This window comes from Lepisosteus platostomus, chromosome 24 (genome assembly GCF_059453375.1).
Source record: "Lepisosteus platostomus isolate fLepPlt1 chromosome 24, fLepPlt1.hap1, whole genome shotgun sequence".
NCBI classification, from domain to species: Eukaryota; Metazoa; Chordata; class Actinopteri; order Semionotiformes; family Lepisosteidae; genus Lepisosteus; species Lepisosteus platostomus.
The window spans coordinates 9482550-9501291 of NC_142634.1; the positions used below are offsets into that span (position 1 = coordinate 9482550).

The window sequence follows — 18742 nt, forward strand, 5'->3', positions numbered from 1 at the left end:
ACGTCCATGCATGTAATCATCGATTGTGCCCATTGTAAAATTACGATTCGCCATCTGCACTGTCCCGTGGGGGTGAGCCGACTGACACAGACCTCGCTCCCTATAGGATTAATCTACAATTTCACACTTAACGACTCCTGGGCGCAAATTATTCAAAGGATACAGTTATTTCCTGCCAGGGCAAAAAAAAAAAATCAAAGAGAAATCTTGGAACTATTTGAAACTTTTTGTTTGAAGTGTGCAGATGTGGTATTAAAAACGGTATTAGTGTACCTTCACATGGGGCACCAAACAAGATGTTATTAATCAAGCATTCGCGTTCATCCCATATCATTCAAAAGCATTCCGACTACTATTTCATTGTACAAAGTACTAAAAAGACTGTAAGAAAATCCCAAAACAAAATTACGATCTTAAACAAAATCTGAAATCAAGATGACTAAAGGTACACTGTATAATTGCACACAAGATATTTTGAAGACTAATAAAATACCCATTCTTATGGGAAAATCTACATATTGTGTAGCAATATATGTAGCAATTAGAACCTCATTCTAAGGTTTAGCGACAGTATCGATTAGAAATAATCTAATCAAATTTCCCACCGCTAAAGTAACAGCAAATTGAGACTGAGGACTTTGCAGTCTGTGTTAATATCCTTCATCCAACCGATAACAGACCACCGGTTCACGTGTAATGCTGAGGCTCCATTTAGCAATACGTAATATTACAAACACACGTCGTTTTTACCAAACTTGTTTTGACATGTTCCCCAGTACGCAACGGCTTTTCGGACGACAAAAACTGCGTGACTGGTCGTTTAGGAAAGGAAAATATGTGTAAGACACTTTTAGTCAGGTGTACGTTCGAAAAACCTTAGGTTCACTGACACATTAAACAACGCAGGTTTTACTTAAAAAGTGAAATACTGTTTAATAAAACATTAAAAGGTGCAAGGAAAACAACGACTGAAAGATAAAACTTCCCATCCTGTCAGAAGCACGCATTGATAAAAACGATTCGCACACAATGTCACCCGACAGCCGGGGGTTTGGGGGAGAGAGGAGGGGATTGGGGGACCCAGGGTCAGGCACGTCAGGACGGGTCGAGGTGTCAAAATGACACCTGACCGAACGGCCGCGCAAAACAGAACATTCGGTTTGAATATTTTTTAAAAAACAAATCTACGCGTGCCTTCAGGAATAAACTGCCAAGGTGATTGCCATGCCCCTTGTGGTAGACGGGGAAAACCTTTCCCCTTCAAATCTGGTAACTGTGTACAGACGTCTACGACTGACGTAGGCTTTTATCTAAGTACAGTATACAACGAAGACAAGTTTCTAATCTTTTGATGCAGTAATACGAAGTTCTTGTTTGCAGTCCCCACCCTGTTGATTATCTAGGCTCGCTTTTGCTCTTTGGTACAGTATGAGCCGTATATTCCCAGGACTTTTCTGCCCTCCTCCCCCCTCCAGCCCCCGCGCCACCCCGGCCACCTTTTCCCGCTGAAGCCGCGGGGCTGAGACGCGGGCAGAGCGGCGGGGAAGCGAGTTTCTCGGTCTAGTGTTTTGGCCCATGAGTCAACGGCTTCATTCAGCCCGGGAGACCCACAAACGAGGAGTCAGAAAGACCGTGGAAGAGGGGGACGCTACCCGAAATTGGAAGGATTAAAAATTTCCGCGGAGAACTTTGGGGGAAAAAACGGGGGGGCTGGGGGACTGGGGAGAAGGGCTACAAAAAAAAAGTTTGGAAAACTTTAAAAACTTTCCACTTTAAACACAAATGAAGGCCGCTGTGATTGCATGGATCCCGAAACCAGCATGAGCTCGGGATAGCTCAGTTTGTCGGCGTGTTGGCTTCATGTCTAGGACGTTAAGGCTTTTCTTTCTTTATTTTTTTGTCAGGTAGCTAAGGCAGTGCGGAATCAGGGCTCAGCCGGCGACTGCTGCACCTGTTGCCCACACACCTTGCGGTCTTTTCAGAAACGACACTGCATCTGCCTGGGGATAGGATTTCTTCAAAAGCACCCCAGCTCTGCCTCTGTGACTCCTCAGCTTTCGCATCCGGAACCAGAGCATACATTAAAAAAAATAAAAAATAAAGACGGCCCAAAAGCTAAAGGTTTTAGCGGCTCAAAGATCTAGACCGTAACATGATATATAAATCGGTGTAGAAATCTCGAAGCTGGACTCCAGATAGTGGGAGGTCACTGTATTTTTTAACGCCCATCGTTATTTTTAATGGTGTGATTCAGTGGTTGGGTGAAGAATATGTGGACCTGAAAATCACTGGACGTCCCAAAAAAAAAAAATCAGAACAAAAAGTCACGTACGGGACGGAGAGAAAAAGACGGGCTGTTTCTATTCCATCCAGAGGAGGACGAAGAGTAGTAGGAGGAGGAGGTGGGGTTTAATTTCATATGATGTCCGTGTCAAACAGGTTATCTTGCGGGAGAAACTGCTGAACTTTTACGACCCGGCCCCCCTGAACTGATCTCTCTCATCACACCGAGCGAGACCCCTGTGCGATCAGTGCGCATGTCCCAAGGCTGGACAGCGCCAGAGAGGGAAATTTAAAAACGGTTTGGAGAGAGACAAGTGCGCAGTCAATATACAAAGACGCACACACAGAGACAGCCCACCAGGACTTCGGCGTTTGTACCCCGGACAGGTACGACTTCTCTTTCTCCCTTACCTCTTTAAATCTTAAAAACGAATAGAAAAGCAGCAGTGCCAAAAAAAAAAAAAAAGGTGCAGCCGGTGCTGTTATTTTCTTTACTGCGTGGCATTTGGGGGGCGACCCTACGACGAGGCAGCCGTTTTGCTGGAAAATTAGCGCACTTTCCAGTCAAGTTTGCCCGTTTGGTTTCGGGGGCTTTCATCTGGTTCGGCTACAAGGAAGGACATTGTTGCGAAACTGTCCTGAGCCAGTCTGTGAGTTACTCTGTTGTCATTAATTTTACGCACCGAGATTGCTGCTGATCTTCCTTTTAAAAACACAATGAACCGTGTTGACATCTGCCATCCACAATAAAATGTATTACAATCGTTTCGAAACTGTAGTTCCTTCTAGTACATGTTTGTTTGGCTTACAGGACAATTTATTTCTTATCATTAAGTACACTTTTTTTTTAAAAAAATTACTAGGTATAGTAACTTGGGGGAAATTTCAGAAAGACACTGAAGTGACTGTCGTTCACTGGCGACAAAATGCGATTCTAGTACAATATGACGAACATGTCAAAGGGTAACGCTAGCCCCGGGTTTTAAATGTATGATGCTGTTGATAAGGAAGCCATGCTGGGTTAAGTACATTAGCTTTTCATAAGAAGTTTAGATATGTTTTTTTTTGTAAACGTCGGGGGGCATTTATTTTATTTCAGACGAAACCTAGAACACAAAAAGCAAATCCGTTTATTTTTTAGGAGATGATAGAAAGCGGAATTACCTCCAGGATGTCAGGGATTCTTGGAAATTCAGGACAAAGTCACCACCCTTCAGCGCAGGATTATAGGTAAGGCTGTTGCTGTTGTTATTATTAGTTTGCACTGACAAGTTTGAAAGTTTGTGTTAATCTTATGGACAAAGGCATTGCTATGAATACATTTTTTTTTTTAAATGGAGCTTCGGAATTAGCTCTTCGGCTGGGTCGATTTGGGAAAAAGGAATGACCGAAGCGGGGAATGAGTTTGCGCATTGTAAAATGAAATATCAGAATTAACCACTTCCTTTACTCTAACGCGGGGTTAGCTTTGCTCCCAGGCAGCAGTTACTGCCCGACAAACCCGTGTTTTTCCAGTCTGGAGGAAGTGTGCTGGAAACGCAGCTGGGGGGTACTTGAAACCGCTGCCCGTCTGTGCGGCTTTCCACGAGTAAAACGTTCGTATCTGTCTTTTCTGGGAATCTCGAGTACAAAACGACGACGAGAATAAGTGATTTGCGGTCTGAATGCATCTGTCAGAACCCATCAGCTCTGTTTACACACTCTTGCTGGCACACGGAGGGACTGAGCCCCCGGATCGGGCGGGTAGGCGCTTGGCGGAGGGCTCTCGGGGTCACTGATGAGGGGTAATGGCCTCCAATTAGCGAGGCGCGCAAGGGCTGCTCTGGGAAACCTTATGCGACCGATTTTCTTTTTCTGTTCTGTAAGGGACGGAGACACTATACACGTCTTGTTGTACAAACTTTGCCTTTTCCCATTGACAAGAATATACATTCAAAAACAAATGCACGCAGTAGCACTTTGGGTATGGAATTGTGCACGAATATGTTGACCCTACGCCATTATCCGAAATGCAAGGCTAATTGTTGTGCTGCGATGATGGGTGAATGTGTTTGTTTTATGCAATTATGTATATGTGCTGAGTGCAATCTAATATTACCCATTGACCTGGTGCGGGAAGGTAAGGGATAGTTGCTTATCGTAATTCAAACATCAGGCGTCGTTATGGTGATGCAGACTCGCATTGCGAACTCTATACAACTCATTTGCAAACCGTATTTGTAAAACTATTTTTAAGGGTTCAAAAGCGCCATTCGTTACAAAGTCTCACCCTAGGGCTATATTAGGGGCTACATAACCGCGCTAACTTGTCTTTTTGGTTTTAATGACGTTTGTACTGCGATTGAATGCTTGCTAAATCTCATGCAACTGTGCAGTAACGCACCAGATAGTCTGTAGTGAGCACTCTGGAAATCGCTCTGCACCGATTCTTACTTTCTACAGTGTGCAGATGAACGCATGACCGGGTTCTTATGGCAGTATGCCTGCAATGTTTGTTTACCTGTTGCTATTGGCATTCGCTTTTGAGCAGTCACTTTAACTGGTGGATTCACACCCTGACATTGGATTAATAAGCCGTGAACGACGCTCCTTTCAGGTACTTTTAATGGACGTCTTTCGGGACCGAGAGCATTTTAAGTGGCGCTGGATAGTGCACGAACGCTCCGCTACCCCGAGCGGGCGGGACCGCGAGCGCGCAGAGTGAAGCTCCAGCAGAAGACCGCTCCGGAGCGCGTGCCTGCCGCGCGCATCCGAAGACACGTCTGTCCGTCTGCAGACACGAGTCATGTCTTCTGACTGACCGCGTGGAAATGCACTGATGAGATTCACCGGTCATCCTCGAAATACTGAGATGGCATTTTAACTGGGTAATGGCAAATAAAAAACTCCCAGCGCTAATGTGCTCATTTGTAGTGGAGTGGGTAAACGTCTTCACGTAGTCCAAGTTCGGATGAATATTTCTAGAGTTCCCAAATATTTAAAACGTGCATTTTGCATTAAATCACAATTGCATATGTAAATGTTCCATCATCGGTTTTGGTCTTTGGAATGACCCTTGTCTTGATGTCCCCATTATTTGTAAGACTGTGTGCACAGATAAGAAAAGACATGTTAAGAAACGTTCTTGGGAAACAGCCCTATTAAAACCGGTGGTCGTTCTTACTACGACTGAGGCTTTTGTAAAGGCTAGAGCTGCTTAGTAGAACGCTATAGTAAAGGCGTTGTTAGGGAAACTGTTAAGGGGAGAGAGACGTAAAATAGCTCCTGAATTTGATACGGTAGTAACGAGGGACGAGGTACAATGAGCCCCTGGGCTTTCTAAGGACTAGATGACTAGAAAACTGTCTGGGGACGGATCTAACGATCGTGATCCTTAGATCCTCAGGAATCTTCCGAAAAACTACTCTCTCTCCAAAAAGGATCGCGGCGAAAGTCACCATTGAACACTAACGTCTTGGCAGAATAGTCCAGCTAACATGCTTGTATTTTGAAGACTGGAAAACAAAGCTAATATTTATTTTAATAAATCACGAAGGAAACGATTAAAAAATGTCATTGTTCGCAATCACAATATTTAAATGTACTGTTATTCTGCTAACACTTCCCTTCTCCCAAGCGAGTTTTCGTTTTACAAAACCTCCGGAGGTTCTCCAAGATGTAAGTTTGCTTTGGACGGGGCTGAAGCCCTATTCTACGAGTTTACTTTGATTCGTCTAATTATGTTGCAGTGACCTTTGTGGAAGTTACTTAAGGTTCAGTAAGTCCCATACAGCCCTAAACAACATTACAGACTTCTGCTTGGATTATTTCATCATGTCAACGTGCTTCCTTTAAAAAGCATTATCCATCCTTTCCCAGTTGCTAATTTATCCTGGAGGGTCGCTGTAGCCGGACCCTAACCCGGCGGAACAGGGTACAAGGCGTGTCTACAGCCTGGGCGAGGCGCGCACAGACACATTCACTCGCATGCATACGGCGTGCAGTTCGGAGACTGCAATTAGTCTGGTCTGCATGTCTTTGGACTGTGGGATTAAATCGGGGTTCATGCCAGGTCCCCACAGACAGAGCCACATTCGAACCCAGGACCCTGGAGCTGTGAAGCCACCATGCTTCCCCAGAAGGTATCCGTTATATTAATATACAATTTACTCTTTTCACCTCTTTTCTAAAGCTCACCTCTTTGAAATTTTCCAACTAAGAAACATGGAATACAGCTGATCCTTCTTTATATGGTCTGACCCCAGAAGGCACTGAAAATCTTTTGGCAACTAATTGATCAAAAAGAGTGTATCTAGCCTTCATTCTTGACTGGGAGATGCAAGCTTGAAATAGTTTTTTTAGATAAATATATTTAGGTTTATATATTAGAAACATGCTTAGCCTATTTGAAGAAAAGATGGAAATGGGCATTAGATGTTTCTTACATAGCCTGCATTGTATTTTTAAAACACAGTGAAACAATCATAAATTCTTCCATTTTGTGATCTGATGTACTGTTTAAGAAAACGCAACTATATTGCAAGAGAGGCTTGGATCTGTTAGCTGCTATCTACTGAATGAGCAAGATGGGGACCACAGCCCCCTCTCGTTGGTAAAATTAAAATTCTGATTTCTCACGAAATCTCTGGTTGTTCCTTATTTGGCCATTCTGTTTTAATGGTTTCTGTCCTGCGTACACTACTGGTGACGTGGTGCTGTTATCTCAAGAGCCCTTCCAATTTCATGTTCTGTACATACAAACATTGTGTGACCTTGCAGCATAACAGACTGAGCTATAGCAACAGGACATTCTGAACACATCACGCCCTGCAATGAAATGCAGATTGATTAGCTGTTGCTTGATTTCTAATAGCTTTATGGAGGAAAATAAAATAATCTAGAATGAATGGCCCAGGTTAAGTCATTAAAATAAAAATCGGGGTTCTGAATTTATGAGGAGTGGCGGACAACTTCATGTACAAAAGGAACTTCCGTGCTCCACCAGGAGATTTATAACTCCTCAATTCAAGATTCTCTTCTTACTCATGAGATTCTACTTTGCTGAGGGCCCACTCAAGTGTATGAGTGTCAATTGAATTGTAAGGGCACTATTCCAAGAAAAGAGAATGTAAATTTGATTTTTTTTGTAGTGTTACCTAAATGGATACATAGAAGCAATTAAAGGTCTTTATAGGTAATTGCATTGTTAATTCAATAAGCAAGGTTTGTGTCCCTGTCGTAGGAGTATACTGCAAATGGTAAAGAAAGTGCAGTTTATTTTGTCCCAGGAGGTTGTGGGATTGTTTGTGTATCTACCCAGCTAAATCCATCTCATGCATCTCCTCACCTCCAGTCAAGCACAGGGCAATGATTCTCAGTCCCACTGGTTACGATTCTTACCTCCCTGACTGTTTGCAAAAGAAGATGATGGTACTTTAATACACACATGGGCTACAATATCAGCGGTCGGTTAATATTTCTGAACTTTCGAGGATGAAATAAGGGTTACATCACTTGCGGTGATGGGGGAGAGGTCTTCAAATGACAAAGCCAAGAGATAAAATCAGGTTTCGTTTGAAACTGGGGCCGGCCCTGGGCGAGTAGGCCGGTTCTGTAGACCTTCCTCCTGCCGGGCGAGGGTAACTAAGGCCAGCCTGCGAGGATGGAGGCTGCGCGCTGGGCTGGGGTAAATGATTTAAGATTTATCGGGTGACAGGAGGCGTGTGCAGTGCAGCTTGACCCCCACCGCCCCCTTGAACCTTGTGCAGCGCACCAGCGGGGGCGAGGCGGTGTAAGAGGGCCGGAACAGGACAGGAAAGCAGATGGCACTTCATTTGTCCCCCCCGTGAGTCCACTGTCATTCCGCCAGATTAATGCAAGCGGGCAGGTTAAAAAAATGAAGGGGGGGGGGGGGGGGACTGAAAAAACAATTAAGGAAGGGTCTAGGGAACAACAGGGCCACGTGCCACTGGGCCCCAGTCGTTTGCAATACAATGGGTGATCATCTTTCAATAGAGAAGCCAACTGTTGCAAATAACATGGGCCTACCCCACATTTCAAATTATTTCATGCCCTTGTTTACTTATGATTCAGCCAATGGTGAAGGAGAGAGTTTGGTCACCTGATGGGTTTTTTTTTTTGGACCCTACAGTGCCTGGTCTCGCAAAATAACTGAATAGCAGTGGTTACCATGGAGATCCTAATTATTGCACTCTCCGTCTACAGTAGGAGTGTGGGGAAGATTGGAGAGGATTCAAGTGGGAGGCTCTCTCTTTTTAGAAGCCATCTCCATTTCCTTTACAAAGAAAAAGAGAGAGAGGGAGTACAGATTTCTCATTATGCCATAGGCACTCAAGTGGCAGGATTAGACGTTTAAGCGCTGCAGGAAAAGTGATTTGTTGGTTTTTATTTATTCAGTTCTTTTTTCTCTACCCAGCGGTAAAACAACGCATGTATAATAAGCCATGATATATGCCGTACACGTAGTTCGGTTGGCCCCTGCTACTTATTAGGCACGTGAAGTTTTAAAATTACTTCATTTAAATATCAGAAATATCAGATTTCTTCAAATAAAATTATTGTACTTTATTTTACTGTTGATTTATGATTATGGTTTTTGAATATTTTTAAAGCAACCATTAAGAATTTGAACTTGACCAACTTGAACTTTGCACTGGCACACAGAAAAATCACATTTAAGAACAAAATGGAAAAGAGCCATTCACCTAGCCCTCAAAATTAAAGATCAACAAGTGACCTCATAATGCAAAAGCTAAGCCTCTTTGCCTCTACAGTGATTCTAGCTCAGTCTGCTGACTTGTGTGAATGGCTTCAAAAGAAACCAATGCCAACTCAGTTTGAGAAGGCATGGATCTTCATAAACTCTGCTCAGAACCAGGGTGCAGGTCCTGAACATACTGTAACAGTACTTCCTCTGGTACCGCACAAACCTGCGTTAAGCCAGCTTGGAGCTCTTGCAAATCTGCACCTTTAAAAGAGGAGGAGTGAAAACAACAGCAAATCACAGTTCCTTAAATGTGAAACACAGTGATGTTATGAAAACGATGGGAACCCGCCTTTCAATGCTTTAAAAATTCACACACAATATTATTTTTCCTGAAAAACCAATAAACAAATTGGACATAAAATTACACACATACTGTATAAAGGTTGAAGAAATCACTGGGCCAGTTTAAAATGTGCATTTTAAACGGGGTTCTTGAACCTTGCTCATGCTTACCTGCAGATTGCTGACCACAGACCCCTCCCAGCTTAGCGAGGATGAGCTCCCCAGTGACCTGCAGTCGCTGTCCTGGCTGACTTCAGTGGACGTCCCCCGACTGCAGCAGATGGCCACAGGCCGCCTGGACTTCAGCATGAGCTCCCAGAACGCCTTGCAGCAGCCAGGTAGCTGAACCTCAACACTGACACAGCACCACACCTGCATTGACTCAGGAAGATACTGTAGTTCAGTGTACTCTGACATATAGGATACTGCAATATCTACCAGCATGCTTTATTCTTCATAATAGAACTCACAAAAGCAATGTGATATTTTGCAAAAACAACTGCAACAGAAAAACAACATTTGGACAGAATATTCCAAGTGTATTCTTGTACTAGGCTTGGTCAAAATTAAAATTTGGGGACGCAGAGCAAGTGTCTCTAGAAATTAAAATTTGATTAAGGCCTTAATGGAAGAATGAGAGAAATATTTTAAGGTTCAGTTTACACTAAAACACGGGAAAAGACAAATTGACGTTTTCAGTTTTGTAAAGTGATCATCTTTGATTCTCAGCCCAGATGAACAACGTGAATGTAGCTGGAGGACAAGGGACCATGATTCACCTGCAGAGCAATATGCAGAACAGCATTCTGGGAATGAGTGCAATGGCAACACACAGTGGAAATGTAAGCACACCAGATTTCTTTACAAGTGGATTGTATGGTGTGCAATTTGCAGCATACAGTGTGAACATTTTGTGTCTTTATTTGTACAGTATATGTGGACTTACTGGACACTCAGGGCTTTAACTAATGGCATAGGACATTTGAAAGGTGACATCTGGATATTAAAATGAAGAAACTTGTTACATGAGTTTCAGGAATAAATCAGTACATTGTGCAAAGTAGGTATTCTATGACCAATTACAGAATCGTCTGGGACACTGAGGCAATACATGAGCCTAGTACTGCATAATAGAAAATGTGTGCCGTTAAGCAATTGCAAATATACAGCACTTTCAATATAAAAAGAGAAGCATAAATATTGAAGGAATCCTCAAATAAGAATGTTCTGCTTTTTGTTTATTTACTGTAATGTAAATGTAATAAATGTAATTAATAGAACTGATGTAAAGTCCATAATTTTTCACAGATCCCACAGTACTCCATCAGTGGCCAGCCCTCCCCCGGATTCCAGTCCCCCCCTTCAGTCTACCAGCCCTCCGCTCAGCAAGTCTTCTCCATTGCCCAGGCCGGCCAGCAGGTACCACCTTCTACCAACAGGGTCCTGCCACTGGGGTGTGGCCCATGTAGAAAAGATCAGCAGAGAAGTGTGTCTACCCTGAGAAATTTGGGGGTTGAGACGTGTAGAACCAAGGTCTGTTTTAATACAAGACATTTCCCATGGAGCTGCTATTACAGTGTACAGCAAAAATATAAGTGGTATTTTGTTCACAGTTGGAGTAATTTTCAAAAACATAATAGGTCAAAATGTGTTGCACTTAAATATAAAAAGTGCTTTTTTATGTCTGAGGTGTCTGATTACAGTTGCCTAACACACCATTTCAGCACAGTGACAACTATGTATTTGCTGTAAATGCCATCAAATGTCTTGGTTTCTGTACATTTCTTCTAATGTTAGTTCAGTCATAGCTAGGATTTATCTGCTCTAGAGCTTTTGGTATTGACTTAATAATGGAACCCTATATAGATATTGAAGTCAAAGGGAAGAAACACCGGCACTGATGCTCAATCGATGACATTCCCTTCCCCAGTGTCTCACCCCTGTTATTATCCCTCCACAGTGCTCCCCAGCTGGTCTCTATAGTAACACATCCTACAGCAGCCAGAGCCCGTTCAGCCAGCCCCGCCTCGCCCCTCACAACAGCCAGGACCTGCAGCCCAAGTCCTACCCCAAGCCCATCTACTCCTACAGGTGAGGCCTCAGCGGCTTGTTGTCATCCCATTCAAGTGACTGCCCGCTGCTGGGATAAATAATCGCACTACAGCACGTGGCTGGGGACAGCTCTGAGAGGCTGGAACCTGCTGAAAGATGCCCAAGCTGCAGTAGAAAGGGCCGTCTTGTGCCTAGCTCACCTGTGACCGCTTGTTAACTGAATGGAATCAATTTATTTGCTCATGTGGTTATTCACAGAGAATGTTTCTCTGTGGGTCAGTTGACCAAAGACCAAAAAGTTGGTCATTCATATACAGTGGATTTAGGTAGCAGTTAAACTGGGGTAGCTGCCCGGGAAAAACTATAGTATATCTGAAGTATATGCAGAGTTCAATGGAGAGCTTGGTTTTCTTTTGCTTTTTGTCTGTGAAGTTTTTTTGCTTAATACATTTTGCTTTTTAAAATAGTTAAAAAAGGTTTAAAATCGGTCTTTTCCAAGTCTGATCACTCACTCACTTTTCTCCACAAGTCAGAAGAAGCTGCTGTGAAGGTCACCTGGTGTCTGCGTGGTTTATAACGTTGAGATTTCCTTTTCAGCTGCCTGATTGCTATGGCTCTGAAGAACAGCAAGACCGGCAGCCTCCCAGTCAGCGAAATCTACAGCTTTATGAAGGAACACTTTCCCTACTTCAAGGTAAGGATGGGCGAGTATCTGACAGAAAGCAGGAAAACGAGGCAACGAGACAGGCCCCTGCAAGGACTCATCAAATACAGTGAGCGGAGAAGCGGGGGGGAGGTGACTCGAGGAATTGATGAAATATTGGATTGCTTCCATTTTTGCAGACGGCCCCAGACGGCTGGAAAAACTCAGTGCGGCACAACCTGTCCCTGAACAAGTGCTTCGAGAAGGTGGAAAACAAGATGAGCGGCTCCTCACGCAAGGGCTGCCTGTGGGCCCTCAACCCCGCCAAGATCGACAAGATGGAGGAGGAGATGCAGAAGTGGAAACGCAAAGACCTGCCGGCCATCCGGCGCAGCATGGCCAACCCAGGTGCGTCACGGCCCGGCTCTTCAGCAGAGGACACCGGGGCTCAGCTCTGTGATTCCACTACCAGCATGATGAATTCGAATTTAGAAACATACTTAAACTGCAATGGACTGGCGTCCCGTCCAGGGTGTACCCTGCCGTGTGCCTGTTGCTTGCTGGGATAGGCTCCGACTCCTCTGCAGCCCTGAACCGGAACCCTGAAGGGGTTAGAAAATGGATGGTCGGCAATATACTTATAAACCCCTTGACAATTTCTACCCAGGGAAATGAACACTTTAATCCTAAAGGGTAAAAGTGTTTGGCACAAATCTGTTCCACTTAACAGGAAAGGATGGAAATCGATAAGCGCGTCATGAAAGAATGTTACTAATGAAATTCTGAACCCTCCCTTCTCCACCCAGACGAGCTCGACAAGCTGATCACGGACCGGCCGGAGAGCTGCCGCCGGAAAGCGTGTGACCCGGGGATGACCCGCTTGCCCCCCGGGCAGGGCGGCCTGACCCTGCACCCCCCGCTGCCGCCCCAGCCCGTGATGACCCTGTCCCTGCAGTCGCTGCCCCTGCACCACCACCAGCTGCAGGCACAGGCCCGCCTGGCGCCCGGCTCGCCCGCCCCGGCCCAGACCCCACCCCTGCACGCCGTGCCCGACCTCTCCCACAGCCCCCTCGCCCCCCAGCACGGCAAGCCGGCGCAAGACTTCTACAGCCTGCACGGCGACATGAGCGCCGAGGTGGACTCTCTGGACCCCAGCATCATGGACTTCGCTTTACAGGGTGAGTCTTGCAGCCCACACACCTCCGGGCTTGCTCATTTCTTTATCCTTTTCTCAGGAAAAGCACAGTCTAACAGGGCGTCTTAGGAATTACTTAATACTAATGTAGCTGGGTATAATGCTCGAGTACTCTTAATCAACAGGCTACAGTTGCTTATTTTAGGATTTTTTCAAATAAAAGAAACTTACCTCTTCCATTGGTTTCCTGTAACAAATGGAAACCATTTTATAGCTAAGATGCTCGCACCGCTGTGTCAGTTTGCTTGGCCGGGCCTTGTTTGTGCTTTTTGGCCTCGTCTCTTGTGCAAAGCCACAGTCCTGAGAGTATTAACCGCATTTAACAACTGTAAGAAACTGGTCACAAGGCATTTGTATTGGACACTATATTTTACTGTAGCCTAAAATCACAGGTGTAAAAGCAATGCCCTGAAATCATGCAAAAGAATAACGGAACCTCAAGTTTAACCATAGGCCAGTTGCAAAATTGTCATTAACAATGACCAGGAGAGTGCTTACTTGCTAAGATAAGGTTCTCCCATTAATGTCCTCCTCAGGAAATTTGTGGGAAGATATGAAAGATGAAAGTTTCAACCTGGAATCACTGGGCGCCTTCAGCAACTCTCCGCTGCGTCTCTCCGACTGCGAGCTGGGGACGTCTGGCATGACCCCGGTGTCTGGGGGCAGTGACCTCTCCTTCTCTGACCTGCAGGTGACTGGCCTGTATACCACTTACACAACACTGGACTCCGTGTCATCCCAGTGCATGAACACACAGGGCAGCAACAAACCCATCGCCCTGCTCTAACACGTACAGGAGGGGATTTCTTCTGGAGACCTCGGACCTCATCACGGCAAACTACAAGAACTTAAAGAATACAATAACGCAAAATGAAACATCTCCCTTTTCCACAGTGGAATGACTTCTTGAAACCACTCCCTGGCATCAAACCCCACCTCCTCTTAGGTTTGGGGACAACGTGTGTCAGTCCAGCTTGCAACTGCTAGTTGATTGCAGTACCTAGGGTCATTTTTCATCCAGCTAGGTTTCACAGAAGAACATCCCTTTGTCCTCGGTTAGGGCAGACTGATATTTTATGATTTTTATTTTTCGTGCCGTTACACAAAGTAGCAAAGGCACACAAGAAAGGCAGTGAAACCAACACAATACAGTTAATCAGAAGACGGTGAAATTCCTTACACAGATTTTGAGCGGAGAGCTGATGCCACCTATTTCTTCAAGATACAGTATTTGTGTTGGACCTGACCTATCACCAGCATGGACTGGTACCGAGATCTCCAAGCAAAAAATAAACCATAATGGAGAAGATGACGTCTAACCTGTGGTACTGGAGCGCTCCAGTCTTTTAATAGGAGCTTTGTGAGACTGGCCCCGTTGGGACATTTTAAACTTTGAACACTATGAGCGATCATATAAAGAGGATGCTGATGGCCAGCCAAAGGTTTAGAACGCACTGGAAAAGGAGTTCACTTCTTCAGTGCAAAACTGGATTAAGTTGTTTTGTTACCTCCTCTTGTGAATGTTATATTTACAACGATAGTTAAGTGTCCTGTGCTTTTTGTACTTGTTAGACAGTATTACGGTGTATATGTTTATTTATATTTATTGATGTGACACAGTAGTGATGAGACCCATCACTCAGGCAGTGTTTACATTTTCTTGAGCTGCATTATCCCTTAATGTACCAGAATGAGAAAGCGAATTATGAGCTACATCAATGGCGCACTGATTGAATCACAAAAGAGAAAATAAAAATAATCACTCTGCTTCTACCCTTAAGTTGAGTTATGTGTTTCATGCAGTGGTCCAAAACAGACTTTTTAAAAATGTAATTAAATTTTAATATGCAATTAAAAAAAATCTTAAATTTCACCAAAACTTTGGTGAGAGGAAAAAATATACCTTGACAGAATATAGTTTATGGAATCAACAAATTGCCATTTGCTAAACATTCAATCAGGCCGGTTTAACTCATCCCTGAAAAATATCCTTTGGTGTTGTCTTATGGTATCTAAAATTTGAAGAACTAAAAAATGGCTGTAGCCATTGTCTCTTGATAGCTTTGCAGTGTCCTTTCAGAGGGAATACTAATGAAATTGCCTCACATTTTACCGTGTTCCGAGTGTTCCATTAAATAATTGAGACTTTGACGATCAGAATGTGCCATAACATGGCAACAAACTGAACTGGGGATATTGCAGCTTCACTCTTTACTAAGAGTGTGTACAGTGTTTTTTCCTGCAACCATTTTAAAGTTTTTTTTTTACATTCAGGTTTTTACACAGAGGTACTAAAAATTGAAAAGAACTACATTTCTGTATGTAAAACCATCCAACCCTTAGTAATAAATTTGAATGGAAAAAAAATCTACCCAGACTCCTTAGTTTGCATACATGTACTGATCACTGGAGTGATCTATGTGAGCTTTACGCAGTCTTCTTGAACACTGGATTAAAGGCGCACCATGATTTCCAGTCACTGAAACGTTAGAGGGCAGGCCAGCTTGTTCCAGGTAAACAAGCAATTTTGTAAATGAGAGAAATTAGTGGGACAGTGCAAAACATTTTAAGCTGAAATTCAAGGCTGAACAAGTATTTCTCAGGTCACACTAAAGATACACAACAAAAATATTAAGTGCCAAGACAACTTAGTTTAAAAAAAAACTTTCTTTGACTCTTTAGAGCAGTGGTTTCCTGCCCTGAAAATGAAGAACTCTTGCCCTTTTGGATTGTCAGCTGCGTTACTGAAGAATTACCTAAATCGCCTCCACCTGTGGCCCTGGAAGCAACTGAAAAGATCTAAATATGCCAAATTATTTTAGTTATGTAACAGACTGCCATCCCTTGACCTCATGAATACCCTTCCGAACCAGGGACCCACCAGTTTAATTCCATTCCTAACTGTTGTGAAAATGCAGCTGTACTGTAGGAAACAAAAAAGTGGAACATTTAAATCTTACTTCTAGAGCAGCTGCGTAGCACTGCAGCTCCTGGTCCTGAGTTGGGTTTTGGACTGGGGCACCTGCGGTGTACAGTCCACAGCTCTCCACCTCTCCATATGGATTTTCTTTAGGAGCTTCAGTTTCTTTCCTTAGTCCAAAGACTTCATGTCTAGGTTATAGTCTCTGAATTGGTCCCGGAAAGTGTGTGAGTGAGAGGGTTTACACATTTTCTGTGATGAAGTGTAGCTCTGGCTCAGCACAACCCTCAAAGGATAGGAAATGAAGGGGAACCCTACTTTATAGGTGACCTTTGAAAAGGTTGCAAAAATAGTTCATTTTCTTTTTAACTGAGCGTACACCTATGTCTATCACCTTAGATAAAAAAATACAGTTGTATGCAATTCGTCTTTTCTGCACAAATTTCCCTGGAAGTAATTTCCTTCACAGAGCATCATTCAGCATAAAGATACAACATTCAAGTTCCCTTAAGCATCATTTTATCCAAGACCCAGCTTACAGAGCAAATACCAATGAAAGTAGTTTATTGACTGTAAAACACTGCACAATATGTTTGCACTTATAAACATGTGTAAAGCAATCCTACAAAGCTACTTCATCAGATTACCCCCTACACAGCTCTGAACGTCTGTCATCATACTCAATACTCAAAACTAGTGTTATAATAAATACGTAGTGTGATCAAGCATCTTCAATAAAATATTGCAGGTCTGTATCTTGCAAAAATACAATATGCAACAATTTTGGTTATAGCATTCCAAGGCCACAGAAATAAATGAGGATATTAATCCTTACATAAAACCATTTTGTATCTTTATCAAATTACATATCAAAACATAAGTCATTCATCCCTTACAGGACAAAAGACACTCATAAAATCTTGACTCTGTTGCCCTGTTCTATACAGTAAAAGAGCATCAAAGCTGAAGTGGTTTTGTCTTAGAAGGGGAGCTATCAGACAGTGACATTTATTGGTACTTTGCAACTGACTAAGACTCCCTTTAATAAACTGATTTGCCTCCTCATACTACAGGCTACTACAGAGGTGTAAACCATAAATACAATCACATAAAATCATGTTACTTGTTGGCAATAGAAGGAAGTTAAAATAATAGCATCCCCAATTTCATAAACCCCAGAGTGAACAATAACATCTCATTATAGAGTTCGGCAGCAAAACAAGTTACTTGTTCTTTAACTGGTCCATAAGACACAGAGCAGAGCCTGATCTGAGCATGAGGTATACAAATATTTTTTTCAGTCATGTAAGCAGTCAGTTTTAGTTAACCACAGGATTTATGAAAAATCAAGCCTCATTCAATATGATGAAACTTACTCATTCATATAGAATGTATCAGTAGAAAACTCACAAAAAACAGTAAAATGTCTCATTTTACATCTACCCTTTTTCAAATCTGTGCCACCAAAAGGTAATTGATCCTGTGATTATGTTGCTCTAAGACCAACAGGAGAGCTGAGGAAGAACTAAGCAATATAAACGAATTCTCATTGATCCTTGATAGCATTGCAAATGGGATCTTTTGGTATGCAGTCCACTTATGTTACTGCAGGCATCTTTTTTGTTTTCATTTATTACAGTATATAAAGACATAAATCCCTGAAAACACATGGAAGGCATGACTATCTTAAATTGTTCAGTCTCTATTAAAAGAACTTCATTTTCATTTCCAAATGGGAAGCACAGAAGAGCTTTTTGAAAAGTTGACTGGATTTTTATCTGGAAGAGCCAAGTAGGGGTCAAACGGATATTTCAGTGGTTTCCTGTAGCCGAACATGATACATAAACTAGTGGAAGGGGAACAGAAGAAACTACAGCTCCTGAAGACGGTGCACTTTGTGCAATTGTGTAGCTTGGTGGTATTAATGTGACTTAAATGTATTTAGTTTAGGCAATATGAAAAACCAGCAATACCGAAGGTGATGCTAGAGAAAGGTGTTTTCATATTGATACGAGTGGTAAACTTTTTTTTTTCTTGAGCACTGTAGAAGTCGCAGGAGTAAGTTTTTTCTTTTCAGCTACAGTAATAAGCAGATTAAAAATGGGTTTATTCAACCCTCCCCCCAAATCCTGGCTTTTAACCAGCTGCCAAACCTCCTCTTTGACTGGCAGCAAAATTCATCCCTGAATATCCTTCGAGGATCCCGTGTGCGCGTGCGTTCTAAGATTTGTCCACTGCCCAGCAGTGCCTCAGCTGGAGGGTGTGCTGTCCATGGTGGCCAGCAGCCGCGAGATCTGAGCTCTCTGGGAAGGAGTGATGTTCTGGGTCATGTGGATGATGCAGTCCATCGCCACCTCTGGATTTGCCTGCACCAAGCTAGTTAAAAAAGAACTCAGTAAGAGAACTACCGTTATTGAGCACACCATCGCTCAACCGTGTCCAAGACCTTCTGAAAACTAAGAGGGCTGTACGCTAGGTTTACTTCGATTTCCTGAGGGAATACAAGGAGAAGGAGGGAAAAGCAAACTGGGAAAAAAAAATACTTAAGGCATGCAAAAGCGGGTGCCTTCAGATGAAAGATGGCTGACCGAGACGGGCCTT

At 43.3% G+C, this 18742-nt stretch overlaps 2 protein-coding genes across 14 annotated transcripts in view; one reads left to right on the forward strand and one right to left on the reverse strand.

Moving 5' to 3' along the window:
• The first annotated feature begins 1441 nt into the window (after nt 1-1441).
• foxn4 (forkhead box N4) lies at nt 1442-15590 on the forward strand. 3 transcript variants are annotated; one of them, XM_088618635.1, is made up of 10 exons: nt 1442-2670; nt 3425-3513; nt 9509-9669; nt 10061-10173; nt 10640-10750; nt 11292-11422; nt 11981-12077; nt 12227-12434; nt 12833-13204; nt 13758-15590. In XM_088618635.1, the coding sequence occupies exons 2-10, from the start codon at nt 3428-3430 to the stop codon at nt 14006-14008; spliced, it is 1530 nt and encodes a 509-aa protein (XP_088474761.1). In that variant the 5' UTR covers nt 1442-2670; nt 3425-3427; the 3' UTR covers nt 14009-15590. The 3 variants fall into 3 exon arrangements, with proteins under 3 accessions (XP_088474761.1, XP_088474762.1, XP_088474760.1); XM_088618636.1 differs by lacking the exons at nt 1442-2670; nt 3425-3513 and adding an exon at nt 4291-5150; XM_088618634.1 differs by lacking the exons at nt 1442-2670; nt 3425-3513 and adding an exon at nt 5995-6404.
• Nucleotides 15591-16688: 1098 nt separating this feature from the next.
• acacb (acetyl-CoA carboxylase beta) overlaps nt 16689-18742 on the reverse strand; it is a 36663-nt gene continuing 34609 nt past the window's right edge. For all 11 annotated transcript variants that reach the window (XM_088618626.1, XM_088618625.1, XM_088618624.1 and 8 more), the window contains one exon: nt 16689-18517. In XM_088618626.1, the coding sequence (XP_088474752.1) occupies nt 18391-18517 (127 nt within the window). In that variant the 3' untranslated portion in view covers nt 16689-18390. The remainder of the gene's footprint in view (nt 18518-18742) is intronic.